This window comes from Lepisosteus platostomus, chromosome 8, assembly GCF_059453375.1.
Source record: "Lepisosteus platostomus isolate fLepPlt1 chromosome 8, fLepPlt1.hap1, whole genome shotgun sequence".
In the NCBI taxonomy this organism is placed as follows: Eukaryota; Metazoa; Chordata; class Actinopteri; order Semionotiformes; family Lepisosteidae; genus Lepisosteus; species Lepisosteus platostomus.
In genome coordinates, this window is record NC_142618.1 from 19,232,417 (window position 1) to 19,247,139 (window position 14,723).

Genomic DNA, 14,723 nt, shown 5'->3' on the forward strand with positions numbered 1-14,723 from the left:
GCAGTGTATTAGAAACTTTTGAGGGAAAATACATAAGCTTCACCTTATACATTGCAATCTACTGTACTGTATGCAGACAGCAGTGCAACAGGCACAGAACCATGCATCATTACTGAACATAGTGCTCCCAGGAATCTTATTTTAATGAAAAAAAGTTTTAATGCTGTGGCTAAACACCCCCATTAAGCAGAGATAATAATTGCGAGTCACAAAACAACACAATGATTGTGAAACTAGCAAGACAATAAAACTAAATGGAAAAGGGAAATAATGATTGCACAATCAGGGAGCTGTGTACAGAGTCTGGTCAGTGCAGTACTGCAATATCTTATTGTGCACATAAAAGAAGGTATTGCCAGGAACCGAACTAAAAGCATAAATGAAATATCACACAATTGTATATGTTACCCTGCTCAGCTCATTGCTCTTCTCCATTACAGTCAATTTCACTGCTTGCTTTCACTATTCGTTTTTGAGGATGTCAACGTTGCCTTTGTCTTATTATCTCTTGGCTTAATATCTGCAATAGAAGGAGATACAGTCGATTTGATCATTAAGTGATGCATTAGTCTTTCCACAAAAAGCATGTTTCATCCTCAAAATTCAATAGAATGTAAATCAAGAACTGAAGGTTATAGCTCTTGATGTATTTAACTGTTAACTATAGCAAAATGTAAGTGATAATCCAAAAACAGAGTAGTTTGTTTAGTCATTTTATCTGTATCTACACACTGAATTTACCTTCTTTTTTAAAGGAGAATAAACTATAATAGACATCTGAGCTGTTGTTATGAATTTGCAGCTTCACATCATACAGTTTCTTTCGAGACAAGCTGAGTACAAAAACAACATACATACTGTACCTATCCATCTGTTACCAGAACACTGCTCATTGGGGTGAAGGTCACAGCATGCTTTAGCAGAAGGCCTAAAGCTGTGCCACAGCTCTCCTCTAGAACTGGACATCAGTGCACTGCAGGGCAACAAACCTATTGCTGTCTTATTTTACAACAGTGAGAGCTTCACACTCTGAAATGCATCACAGGATGGTAGACCACAGTTGTGTTTCATCTGAAGGAAAGTTGGGGAAGAAAAGTTTATGGAACATATTGCACAATGAGCTAATTGTGAAATGCAGAACAGGCTAAAATCGGGTTATGTGCATGTAAATAGAGAAAAGCCATTTGTTCCTCAAAATACTCAAGGGTTTATTGCAACACCAACCTCACAATCACTATCATTGAAATAGTTGTTCGATGTCATATATTGAGCCAATTCTGAAAACTGTTGTGTTTAAAAACAAATAAGTCCACCTTCAGAACCACGTTTTGAGAAGAGTCACTACTGACTGACTGGCATCACTTTCTGTATAGCACCCACAATGCAGGGCAGAAGAAAGACAGATCTTGAGTATAGTGTTTTGGATTTATACAGTAGATGCTTGAAAATAATCACCAGAACAGTGAAGAAAACAGAAAGGTTTTGAAGTGGAGCAGGAGCATGGGAATTTGTGTGTTAAATTGTCACTATACATCTACACATTATACATCTTATTAACAGCCCTATACAATTTCTTGCATTAGGAATTCATCTTTTCACATCCCCAGCTTGCTCTCCATGAGACACAGACAGGGAGAAAACCCTGGGGTCAGAGCACAGGGTCAGCTATTGTACAGGGCCCCTGGAGCAGTTGGGGTTAAGGGCCTTGCTCAGGGGCCCAACAGAGTAGGATTCCTCTGCCAGCTGCAGGATTTGAACCGGCAACCTTCCAGCCACAGCCACTTAGCCACAGAGCCACCGCTCCGCTTATGCAGAGGTTTATGATCCTTGTAATCAATTTCATCCCAGCAAAGAACACATACGATTAATATTGAAGGACGCAGCTGATCTTGTCCTCGCAAATAAGGATTAATGATGCACGAAACCATTGAGTAAATGTTTTGTTTCCCCAGTATTAGAAGTACAGTATAGATTCTATTGTATAAATGCACTGCATAAATATTTTGGAAAAAAAGCCATTAAAACATGAAAATTTCTGAAGCCACCAATTTAACAGATACTTTAAAAATCAGGCTACTGCCCACCCTCATTGTTTCTGTAGAACGTCCTTCTTCTTTTTACTGAAGTTGCAGTGTTGAGCATTGCAGTTGTTATGAAGTTAACCAAGGGGTGCAGGTCATTTTGTGATTAAACAACAAAAGTAAAGTCATTGCTCACCAAATAGATTTCTGTAGCCGGACTGCAAAACATTTATTCAAAACAGCCTGTGATATTTAATTATTTTGAATTGTCCGAATTCGTCAGTCAAAAGGCTTACCTTTCGTTTGAGTTATGGCTTAGTAAAATTCCCTCAGACAGGGCAGAATTTTCTCTTTTACTTCTTTAATATTTATTGCTGCTACGCAATTCATTATTTCTGGGCTCTTTCTAACATTAATAGCACTGAGAACAAGTTGTTAGCATGATATTTTAATGTTTGTACAGGCGTCTTCAATTGAATGTCACAAATAATGTCACAATTAAAGTAAGACACTAAAATAATTAAAATAAGATATTGCCTTACAATATTAGTAACCATCTCTGTAAAATATCGGTATACAGGTTCAACAGAGCCCAGCTAACTGCAAACAAAAGCTTTGATGAACCTTGAACTAAAGATATCTAAGTTTTTTTAAAAATCCAGAAAGAAATAAGAATTTTATTATCCATCCAAACTTGGCTTGGATGCAACTATAACAAAATTAGAATAAGACTCTAATTCAAAATTATTTTGATTCCATTCATAATCCTTTTGAGATACTGTACGCTTCTTATTGTAATATGTAATGCATCTTTGTTTAATTAAAGTACTTATTTTTAAATTATTTCTTACTTTTTTCTGATTTTGGAAAATACAAATAACATATTTACATTATTAATACAATAAAATATGCTGTTCCTGAAAGATCTACACCATAGATAAATTTAAAAAATAAATCAAATGGATTGGTCCGTAGACAGACATGAAGAGATGCTTTTCCTTAAGGAGATGTGCTATCATGTGCTATGTTTGATATCCTTTTTGAAATAAACTAAATAGAAAAATAATTTGAATGTACTGTACTTATACAGATATATCATTCAAAAAGGAATAAAATAATATTGCATTACGTCTACAATTCTTATCAACAATTTTTAAAATTAGTTTTTCTAATTTAACATTTGTTAGCTTATACAGACTTTTAAGGGTACCTTAAAGTAATAAAGTAATGCATATTTTGTAAATGGCTCTCTGTAATATCAGTGAAATTAAATTATTATAAGTTTATCGTAACATACCAACTAATACATTCCTTTATATATTTTGCAGATATTGTTTTGTAGCCTTAAGGCTTTTTGTGGGGTTACTGTACATTCTTATAGTTGTGATTGCAATTTTTTATTCCATATTAATTGGTGGGTGACACAGTGGCTAACTGGCATTGCTGCCTTGCAGCACTGGGGCCCTGGGTTTGATTCCTGGGATGTGAGGTGTTTGTATGTTCTTGCTCTGTTTGCTGTTTCCTCCCACAGTCCAAAGACATACCTGGTAGGTTAGGTGGCTACTTGGAAAACGTGCGTCTGTATGTGCCCTGAGATGAATTGGCATTCCAGGCTGTATGCTGCCTTGTGCCCTTTGCTTGCTGGGATAGACTCCGGCTCCGCCGTGACCCAAGACTGGATAAAGGGATTAGAAAATGGCTGGAATGATATTCAGTGGCATTTCTTATCTAATCATCACAGAGACACCAATTTCCTTACTTTGAAACAAGGATCATTAACATGTACAGGTAGCTCATGTTTTGCTAATTTTGTTTGCTTACATGAATAAAAGCATTTCTCGGATATTAAACTGAATAGAAAATTCCCTGAGTTAAGTACTATAAGTATCCCGCTTGGAAACGTATAGTCCCCTTCATGTTTTGTATTTTACAGTGGGGTATAATTCACAGATGTACTTTGGGTCGTGTTTGAGCTCTCTAATTGGCAATGTTTACTAACGCAACAAAATTTCTTAAGACAGAATCTGCAGAATTATAGACAGGTTTAAACAGATGCTCTGGTGTTTTTCTGCTTTATAAACGAACCGGTTTGTGTGTTGTTATTCGTGTTGCCAGGTTCACTTTGGCTCCTAACCTTTACCCAGAGTGGATGCTCATGCTGTTCTTTGCGCATGCACACTTGACAGTAACCGTGACTCTCGGCCTTCTCCTTATTCCCAAGGTACTGTCACTTTAACACCTTTTTTTATCTGGGCTTTCACTGATATTCTGCTGTGCCCTAGACAGAAAGCTACACTGGATGACATGAATAATAGAACCTATAAAAACGTATTTACTGTCCTTAACCATTTTAGGCTGACTTTTACAAATGTCTTATCTTTTGATCTAGATACTTTACTTAATTAAAAAACTCAAGATTTATCTAAAAAGTAACTCTGAAGAGGGCAATGCTTTTGTACATTGTATTTCCCAGTACTAGTGTTACGGTTGGTATTTTACAGTTTCTTTTTGCGGGAACCAACCCAAGGGATGACATTGCTACAGAAGCATATGAAGATGAACTTGATTTAGGCCGGTCTGGCTCCTACTTGAATAGCAGCATCACATCTGCCTGGAGTGAGCACAGCTTGGATCCTGATGACATTCTGGTAAATCAATTCTTTGCTTTGTAACTCTCTCGTTTGCTATGAAATTACATGACTGTTGGCCATCATATAAAAGACACTGAGCAATGCCAGTTTGGTTTTTTATTGCAGACGCCAGACGAAACGGGCCAGCTCAGTTCTAGTAATGGCTGTGGTGTAAGGTCATGCGACAGTCTTTGGGAAAAACGTACCAATGTGAGCAGAGGTTTTATTATTTGTTAGAGCTGAAGAAGTCTCTCATACCAAACCGGAATAGGACAACTCCGCTTTGGCAGTACCTGTTGATCAAAAACAGATAGACAGGACCTACTAATAAACTTTGCCAAAAGCAGCTGCCAAACTTTTGATGTGACTGTGTGTAACACTGTGTTACTTTTATGGAGAGCAAAAATCTCTTTGTGTACAGAGTCTGTTTTCAGCGCTAACAATAAAACACGATCCGTTTCATTATTCAAACTGTCATTGACAATAGTAGTTTTGTCTGTTATTTATGTCGAGAGCATGCTACAGTACCTTGTTAAAGCTGTCGCCATGCATGTTTGACTAGTTTACTGCATGTTCTATGTGCTATTGAAAGTGTGCCTTTTCAACAAAACTGGTTATACTGTATGTATTTGTTACTCTGCTCTCTTTCGAAACAATGAAGAGGAAAACGTCTTTTACAATTATTCCCTGCCTTTTGTGTTTCAAATCAAACAGGAGGAACTGAAGAAACTGTACGCCCAGCTTGAGATCTACAAGAGGAAGAAGATGCTTGCTAATAACCCACATCTGCAGAAAAAACGAAGCTCTAAGAAAGGTTTGGGGCGCTCCATTATGAGGCGCATCACAGAAATTCCCGAGAGTGTGAGCAGGCAATGCAGTAAAGAGGACAAGGACCTTGTGGATCACACAAGCGCGAGGAACAGCATTTGCACCTTGAGGAAAAATCCTTTTGACCCTGGCCATGCCAGCTCCAAACCCAAGGAGGAGTCTTTAAAACACAAAATGTTCTCTATTAAAAAGTCCCACAGCAGCTACGACCATGTGAGGGATCAAAGTGAAGAGTCTAGCAGTTCCGCCACTGAAAAGATGGAAGCTTCCAATACCGAAAACTCCATTTTAGATGCCCTGATGAGCAAGAAGCTTGTGAAAAAGACCCCAGACAGGGCAGAAGCTGAATCTGCGGAATCTGTCCCTCTGGTATGTAAGTCTGCTAGTGCGCACAACTTGACTGCTGATAAAAAACCACTCCACCCCAGGACATCCATGCTACAGAAATCCCTCAGTGTTATTGCCAGTGCCAAGGAGAAAACCTTGGGTCTCACAGGCAAAACTCATAGCATTGAGTTAAGCAATAAACATCAAAAAAGCCAACATAAGGGAAAAGACTGGTGCAAGACACAATCAGGGGAGAATGAGAAATCTGAGTGCAACCAGAAAAACACGGGTAATCAGTCTGAGGAGTACAAAAAGTCGGGCAAACCTGGAATCATGAAACACCAAGGGGGTGGCAGTCAGCCCTCTTTATGTTCTGATCCAGGAAAGATGGGATCAAAAGATCAGTGTGACATTTCTGAAATATGCCCTTGGGAAGTTCAAGATGTTGCTACTACTCCATCTGAAAATAAAGTCCAAAAACACGTGTCCATTGCACCTGTGGAGACCACCTCAGTTCACGGATCAAGCACCAAAGGAAAACTGCAGCAAAAGCAGAAAACTGCAGACAATTTGCCTTCAAACAGCAGACATTCCAATGAGAAGAAAGTTGACAAGTCAGAAATATGCCCATGGGAGGTTGAAGAGTGTCAGGAAACGACAGAGGGGACAACACAAGCAAACATTCCGTCTCTATCACCTCATTTTACAAACGAGAAATCTAATAACAGCCAGAAGGCTGAGATTTGTCCTTGGGATTTTGAAGAGCTGCCATCCCATGGGACGAATGCACAACCTACTGAGCCACACAAGATGAAACACGGAGGGCAGAATAAGAGTTCAGCCCCCACCGATGTCAAAGTAAAGGGGTTGCTTTCAGACTCTTCGAAATCCAGCTGCAATGTACAACAACCTTTGTCCAGAGAAGTCTGCCCTTGGGACTACGATGCTCCAGAGTCCCCACATTCGGAAAAGGCTTCTAACGTAACTCCCTTTTCAAAAGCAAAGGATTCCCCTTCAAAAAAGAAAGGGTTATATTCCATAAAAATGAAAGAAGTTATAGGATTGGAAAGAGACAAGGAAAAGACAAAAGACAAGAATGCTGAAAAAGGTAAATCAAAGAGCAGAGAAAAGAGCAGTTCTAATAAAGCGGCAGAGAAACCTGTTAACCGCTCAAAAATGGCAGAGGTCTGTCCCTGGGAAGTTGAAAGCAGTCAAAGTCAAGGTGCATCAATTGGAGATAAAAGGAAGGCCACAGTGAACAAACTGGGAGCAGAAAAGAGCAAGCAAGCTGAAATTTGCCCATGGGATTTTGAGGGTATGTCTGAAAGCAAGGAAGTAGACTTAAATACCTGTGCAAAAAAACAAGATGAATATTCAGAACAGGGTTCTGCTAGTAAAAACAGAATAGCAGAAGTTTGCCCATGGGACTTCGATGATCAAACTTCAGGGAAAAACGCATGACACTTGACATGACTGGACAACAGAATATTTCTTTTGCATTAAAAATTTTTCACAGTATGAACCCCTTCAACGTCAACTTGATGCAACTGCAGGCGACTTCTAAGTACAGAATATGAGTTTTTCATATGTTGCCTTTCCCCCTGGTTTTCTTCCTTTTCCTTAGAATATTTATATTAAGCATTCCAGATTGCTACTGAGTATTTGCTATATTCTTCAAGACACAATATTATGCAACGACATTTCCAGTCACTTTCACTGCAATTGTGGGAATGTTAATTCCCCACAAATAGTGTGTGTACACATGGCCACTGAAGCTATAACATTTTAAAATGCTTTTGAAGTTGGGACTCTGTACTGTTATACACACAGTGTTCTTTGCAATTAACTACAATTAACTATAGAGCAAATAATGTAAAGAATCTCCAGAACTCCACTGTCCATTTGATCAAATTTCAGGTTTTGTATCCAACTTCTCCTTTTAGAGATTTCCTTAAAACACAGGCACACTTGAAGAAGGACATTAAGTGGGTACTGTACAGTACGTTTCCAGTAATTCTGCACTGACAGCGAATGGATTGTATTTGATCTACTGACAGACAACTAATTACAGTAAATATTTTGATTGCAGGGATCCCAAGTATCTTAACTACCATAGCTAAGGGTAAGTAAGGGCAACGTGCTCTGAGTGCAGGTTAAGCTCTGTGATCTAACCATCATGAGTCTGAGTTAACTGTGACACAGATTTCCCAGGCAGAAGTGCACAGTTATCAGGGTGATGCTGAGCAGGGGGTTGCATTTAGTCAGCCTGGGCTCTCAGCCTTCGAGCCTTCACAGGTGCTGGCAGGCTTGCAGTCTCATCGGGAAGAGGTGTGCCACTTCTCCAGCTGACACCAGCACACCTCTCGAGACGTGTAAAGCTGGCAGCATTTTCAAAAGACAAATAACTCAACGAAAAGATGGATCAGAGGAGATTATCTGCCCTTGACATTCTCCTCTGTGAGTTGAGATGTAAAGATTGCAAAGAAAGCAACAACTGTTTATTGCAAAGAAATCCCAAAAATGGTAAAAATATATTTGATTATTTTTAAGGATAAACAATAATGGCACAGTAATTAGTGATAATTAAGCACATACGAAAACACCTGAAAATGGCTTATGAAACTAAATACTCCCTAAAAATTATGTTCATTAATATGCGGTAATATATGAAGTACATAATGAAGTTGGTCTGCCCATCCTGTGTCTAGATGCTTGTGGCAGGTCATTGTGTATTCTATATGTATGTGATAATAAATACTGTGATGCCACAGGGGGTGGACCACTTTGAGCATGGAACGGGTGGTGACTACAGTATATCCCTGTGGCATCACAATACACTCATACATATACTGTATGCAGAATCAAAGGTACTGTACATGCACAACACAGTAAAACAATTCTGGGCAGTTCATGAATGGGGCAAGGTGTCTACCACTGAGAAATTAATATACACATCCATACTGTTTCCAGATCTACTAAGCTGGAACATGCGGCTTCACCTTCAGGTCTTTAAAACGTGAATAAATTTCAACAGGACCCTATGTATATCCATCAACTTGGAAATAATAGTCATTCTATCTTATCATACTGATGTTAGAATCTGGTGGCACTTGTTTTCTTGCATTTTTTAGGGATCTAACTAAAATGGCTCTGGTTGAACTAATAAATCTCCTAAAGTACCTTTTATCATTCGGAAAACTAGCAGGACATTCATGACCAGCTTATCTATTATAGAGCCTCTGCTCATTTATTCAGTTGATTTTTTTTCTTATTGAAATAAAACTGAATCATTATAAGTTTTTTATTGGTGTGAAAACAAATCATTTGTTTGAAAGCTTATTGATTCACTGGAAAAGACATACAAGGAAATACAACAGAGGATGTGTCTAGCTTTTGCTTTACAACACATTTTTCCTCTCCCATTTTGTGTTTTAACCATTCAGGAAAAATAAACTCCAAGATCAAATGTACACTTGTTACAGTAAGGTGAGTGCACCAATTGTAACATCTGCTATGCTTACTATTTTTGGTTTAGTCTGTCAATGACTCAGTACATATATTTACAGGTATTTTGGTATTCATTTTCTAAACAGAAGTTTGAAGTCCTTCTCATCCATTCTTCTTGCATTTTGAGATTTGTTTTTCTGGTTTTGGATAGAAGGTAGCTTAATGAAATGTTAATGAGCGATGGTTCAGAAATGGTTAGCCCCAGAAATACCAGCAATCCCTCTGTTTCTTCATTCTGTTGTTTTGCTCTTTCTGTTTCATTTTTGTTTGCTTTGCTCGATGTACCCATTGACTGGGACTCAATTATGCAGAAGTTTGACTTGTCATTTACCCTCTGAAGCAGACTGCTTTTCCTCATCAAGTGTAAATATGGAGAAGCAATGATCTTATTTACAGTACTTCCTTGCAACTGTTGTATATCATTTACTCCTCCTTTATCCTCTTGCTGGCATTCTGCTTAAAATAAGTGAGCTGCTAGTTTTTCTTGTTACAAAGTTCCACATGGCTCTCGCACTTCACTAATTCGTTTGTAACCTATTAATGGAAAGGTTAATATATTCTGCGTTACAACGAACAGCAACTTCATGAATGTGATGAGCGTAGCATGTGCCAGTAAGACAATATCAATGTTAAATGTTTCTTTAGAACTTGAAAAATTACCTTTGGCATAAAGTCAATGGTTTATGTAAAATTTTCTTAGTAAGATTAACAGATGTCCTCATAATTGTAAACACCAGCATGTATGTACAGTATATTTACAGTTGGGAGAAAAAAGTATATGTAAAGTAAAACATGCAATAAATGTTATTTAAAAATCCATTTATGGTATTGAAAGATGAATTAAAGAAGTGTATACTCAGATCTACACTAAATCAATATTATACCACATGCATAAAATGAAAAATAGCACGCAAAAACAATTGCATACTTTGACAAAGTGAGCACACCTATTTCAACGTTTTCTGTTAATCTTTTGCTTCGTTTATAGTTTTATTCTATTTTTTTAAACCAAATTGATATGCTTAATTCTTCAACATATACAGTGCTGGAGTTCATTTTAGTTTGCTCTCAATAGCCTTTAAGCAGCAACATTTGACTTTGGACTGAAGGCTGAGGACTAAGATCCTTAACTGCAGAAAGGATTATTTTCTTGCAAAATATCCTTTGTAAACTTTGCAGAAAATATAATGTTCCATCCAATAAATGTACACAATGCAATGGATGAAAGTGCACAATGTCTTGATATTTTGTAGCATTTATTCCCATAATATAATTATAATATAATAAGAAGGTAGAAAGTAACCGAAAAAATCATAGGGCACCTTCAATAATTCAATGTAAAATATGAAAAGCTTCCTTTCATGTATTGCTTTTAACAAGAGGACCTCCCAAAAAACCAAGAATCATCCCTCTTAAAGTATCATTGAATATTTGTGGTCCACCTCTCTCAGGTCTCGCATTAAAATCTTTTGCCTTAATCTAAGGTTTTCGCCAGGCAGCTTGAAGCAACTTCTCAGATTTTCAGAAATAGTACTTTTTTGGGAGGGCAGCACTGTGGCCTGACATTTAGTACTGTTGCCTCATGCCTTAGATCCCAAGACGTAATACTGTAAAACATTAAATTACAAGTATCTTGTGTGTTTTTTCACCTGCCCTCCTTACATCAGCATGGGTTTTCTGCAAAGTACCATGCTGAGTAGGCTTGATTGGCTACTCTAAATGCTCCCTATCTGTGTGGTCCTGTGAGGAGGGTTAATGTGTTCTTAGTCCTACCTTGAGCCTTATGATTGCCACCACCTGTACTGGGAGTTTCCAGATACAGGCTGGATACCGACTTCGTCTTCCACTCCTAGAGTCAGCTGCAGTAGTTTAAGTTCTACGGCGCTTTTCGATTACAATCTGCACAGAATAAACCAAGCCAATTTGCGATCTTTTTGGTAGTTGCTCCTTCTTCATTGAATCCCTGTGACTTTGAGTTACAGGTTTGTACTCTGGCACAACCAACCACGTTTGTTGCTTTTGGAGTCTATTTCCAGTTTGTTTTTCAGCGCTCGAGAATTAAACTGTACATTTATTCTACACTCACCACCAAGTAATGGTTTTCGGTAAAGCCATTTTCAAATATGTCGATTGCCCTTCTGTCAAAGTATGAAATTAATTTTTACACGTTGTTATTGACTGTATGAATACGATGTACTGTAATATTCTTGTTTCATTATAAAGTTAAATGTCTTCTATTATATACTGTACTGTATGTTCAATAGAAAATGTAGCACTTAAAAGAAATCACTTCACTTTCTGTTACAGTAGTTTCAGTGGCCCACATACATTTGTTTGCTGCAGTGCACGTGACAGGTGTTTATTAAATCATGAGTATAACCTAAGACAAACACACAGACCTTTGATCCCATGCACATTAAGTTTATTTTTCAAATTTTCCCTTACAACATTAATTCACTTCTCTCATTGATGTCTTTGGAAGCTTGAACGTTTTCATTTTACACAAAATTCGGAGAAAGTTAGCACAACAGCTCAATTTTTGAGGTCTGTTCTAACAAAGCTTGAGGGTTTTGGGGACACGGTTGGCCAGTGCGTCAGGCCAGATTGCCTTTGAACTCGAAAACACACTGAGATAAGGCACATTTTGTAGCACAGTTTATCAAATATATTAAGCATAATGGTACACCTTCTTTCTCAAACTAAGCATTGTTGAGACACCTCTGTGTGTGCATTTATATTGTTAAACTGCTTTCAGTGCTATGACCAAATAATTGTTGTCCATTTTTCCTAAGGTCAGTACTACTATTCTTTTATTGTGCAGTTGTCACTGGGATTTAAAAAAAATGATATTTAAAATAATTAATATAATGACATTTTTATGCTTGCATTAGAACATATATATAAGGTTTATTTTCTAAAATCAACTTTTTTTAAACTGTTATTTTTTTCCAACAATGTCATCTAACTTGGCATTTCATGGAAAAACCATGAAGGTGGAGAATCTTAAATATCAAGAGGTTAGGTAGGTCTTGGATCTGAAATATAATGCAATCTTAAAATGTCAATAGGAGTATTTATGTAATATATATACTGTATACCTTAACTGTAACTGTTATAGAAAATGAAATATGTGTACCCAGAGGCTAACACAGAACTTCTATCAGAAGAAGAAAATATCAGTTGAATGTGTGTTGCAGCCTTGTAGGATAAAGAAAATAATGTATGTTAAATTGTTGAAATAAATGTACAGTATATATTACAGTATTTTTTGTACTGTAGAATAAATAGCATTAATATACAATAGTTTATGACAATAAATGAAGTGATACTCAACACATTATTTACCAACAAAACAGTGATCTACAGCCCTAGTCCTGGAGATTATGACATCAAGTCAGTGACTAAAGAGCATATTAATCCTAGCTAAGAACATGAAAGAAGCATTTTGCAAAAGTTATGGGTCCATTCGATATGTCATGAACATTTACTGTAGCTGTTAAGCTAATTAAGTCAACAACTGGTTCAGTTAACGAATTTACCAGAACAGAGCTGTAGACTGCTGGTCCTATTTACGTCTCACATACCAGTGCAATGCCAAAATAATAATTTGGTTTGCATTCCACTTGCAGATCAAATATACTGTAGTTAATGAATGAAATCATTCTGGACTAAAAGCAGCATTCACAAGTGTGCCCAAAGGAAATGATGCAATAACTATCCGGGCTATGTAAATTGTTTCATTGTACTATCATGTTGTCCGAGTTATTCAATGTCTTTTAGAGATATAAATCTCATGGTTACGCCATATATTAACATAATGCTATGACATATTATAGTATATTTCGGTAGTAAATATACTTCTCATGAGCATGTTCAACACTGTCGTGAAAAAACCTGCAAGGAGGTTTTATTTTTCGGTTTTGGGGTTATGTTTCAGACTTTCAGCTACAGTATGGCAAGAATTGTAGCATCTGTCCTCCAAAGAAAACAAAAAAGACAATCTGCTAAAAATGATTTAATAAAGAGGTTTTTGATACAGAGCCAATGTATTTCTAACTTAAGTTAAATTGAACTATCCGTTCAGACCTAACCACAAACACGATTGCTTTACTTTCTATTGGTGTGTTACTGTGTGTTTCAGAATAGCTATGCTGCTAATGGTAATTTATGGCATTCTTAAACATAATCATTCGATTTTCCCGTAGTTTTTTTCCGCAATAAAGCCTCAATAAAGAGGACCTGGAGATACAATTATCCTTTCATATTTGAAAAAAACAAACAAACTTCATGTACCTCCCCGAGCTTCTCCCGTCTAGCGAACTATGAAGTACTCGGAACAGAAGTTTTGACTTGAGCTTGCTGGTCAACTTAACACCAATGAAAAAAAAACACCCCCTCCGCCTGGTTCATTCCTTTACATTTCCTGTTGTCTTTAAACAAAAATACGACAATGACAAGGGCGGCAAATGGGGGGGAGTCGTTGGCAATACTGCCTCAGAGCTCTTGTCAGTGAGTGGCTTTGCCCTCAGTTCTGCGGTTTTGCTCCAAGTTTTTAAGACATCGGTTATCTCCGTGTCTAAACGGTCGCCGCGTGCTTCTGTGTGGGTGCCCAGCGGCGGACTGGGGGACCAACAGGCCGCACTCCTGTCTCGCACGCTGTGCTTCTAAAACTGGCCCTGTGTTGCAACCTTTACCAAGCAGCTTTTCTGATGACTGGGATGAATGCTGTGGGGGTCAAATAGTCGCTAATTCTAAATTGAGATTTTTTTTTCTTTACTCCATTGCTGTAATACTACCTCATGTATTGAAATAACTTTATAAAAATAATTTCTTTGTTATACTGGCCTTTCAATATGCTTTTTTTTTTCTTAAGGGTTCATAGAGAAAGCTCCCACATAAAAAATGCATTACGTCCAGATGTATTAGGATTGTGTAATAATGAACAAGATATGAACAATATATATGTTATTAATACCACTTAGATGAGGAAGACTTCCCAAGAAATCTGAATTACTTGTGAAAAATAAATATGTTTTTGCTGTGATTACTCCCCTAAAGCTGTTGATGCTACTGTATATTTCAGCAGAATGGTATCTTTGTTTTGTTGGGACGTTGTGCAATCATCCCAAAAGAGTGTCATGATGCTACATGAGCAGTAGTATTTTCTTTAAACAGCCTGAATACCATATTCTGACCAAAAATCTTTTCTTTATGCTCAATCTTTTAAACCATAAGGAAGTGCTGAGTGTATCTGTCTTTTCTGCTGTTACTATGCCACTAAAGAGTAATTTTAGAAAGGCAATCTAATGGCCTCTATCTGGGTTTTCCAATCCTGATCCCGGCGAACCAATGTATCTGCAGGTTTTAATTCCAACTCTACTCTTTACCAACTTTTTTTTCCTCTTCCCGT

At 37.4% G+C, this 14,723-nt stretch overlaps 1 protein-coding gene across 2 annotated transcripts in view; it reads left to right on the forward strand.

Annotated features, from left to right (window-relative positions):
- The window catches only part of gpr158a (G protein-coupled receptor 158a), a 125,347-nt gene extending 111,682 nt beyond the window's left edge, over nt 1-13,665 (forward strand). Inside the window, exons 9-12 of one of the 2 annotated variants that reach the window (XM_088642742.1) lie at nt 4,137-4,242; nt 4,523-4,669; nt 4,778-4,861; nt 5,366-13,665. In XM_088642742.1, the coding sequence (XP_088498868.1) occupies nt 4,137-4,242; nt 4,523-4,669; nt 4,778-4,861; nt 5,366-7,267 (2,239 nt within the window). In that variant the 3' untranslated portion in view covers nt 7,268-13,665. The remainder of the gene's footprint in view (nt 1-4,136; nt 4,243-4,522; nt 4,670-4,777; nt 4,862-5,365) is intronic. The other variant, XM_088642744.1, reaches the window with a different exon arrangement.
- Nucleotides 13,666-14,723: the final 1,058 nt, after the last annotated feature.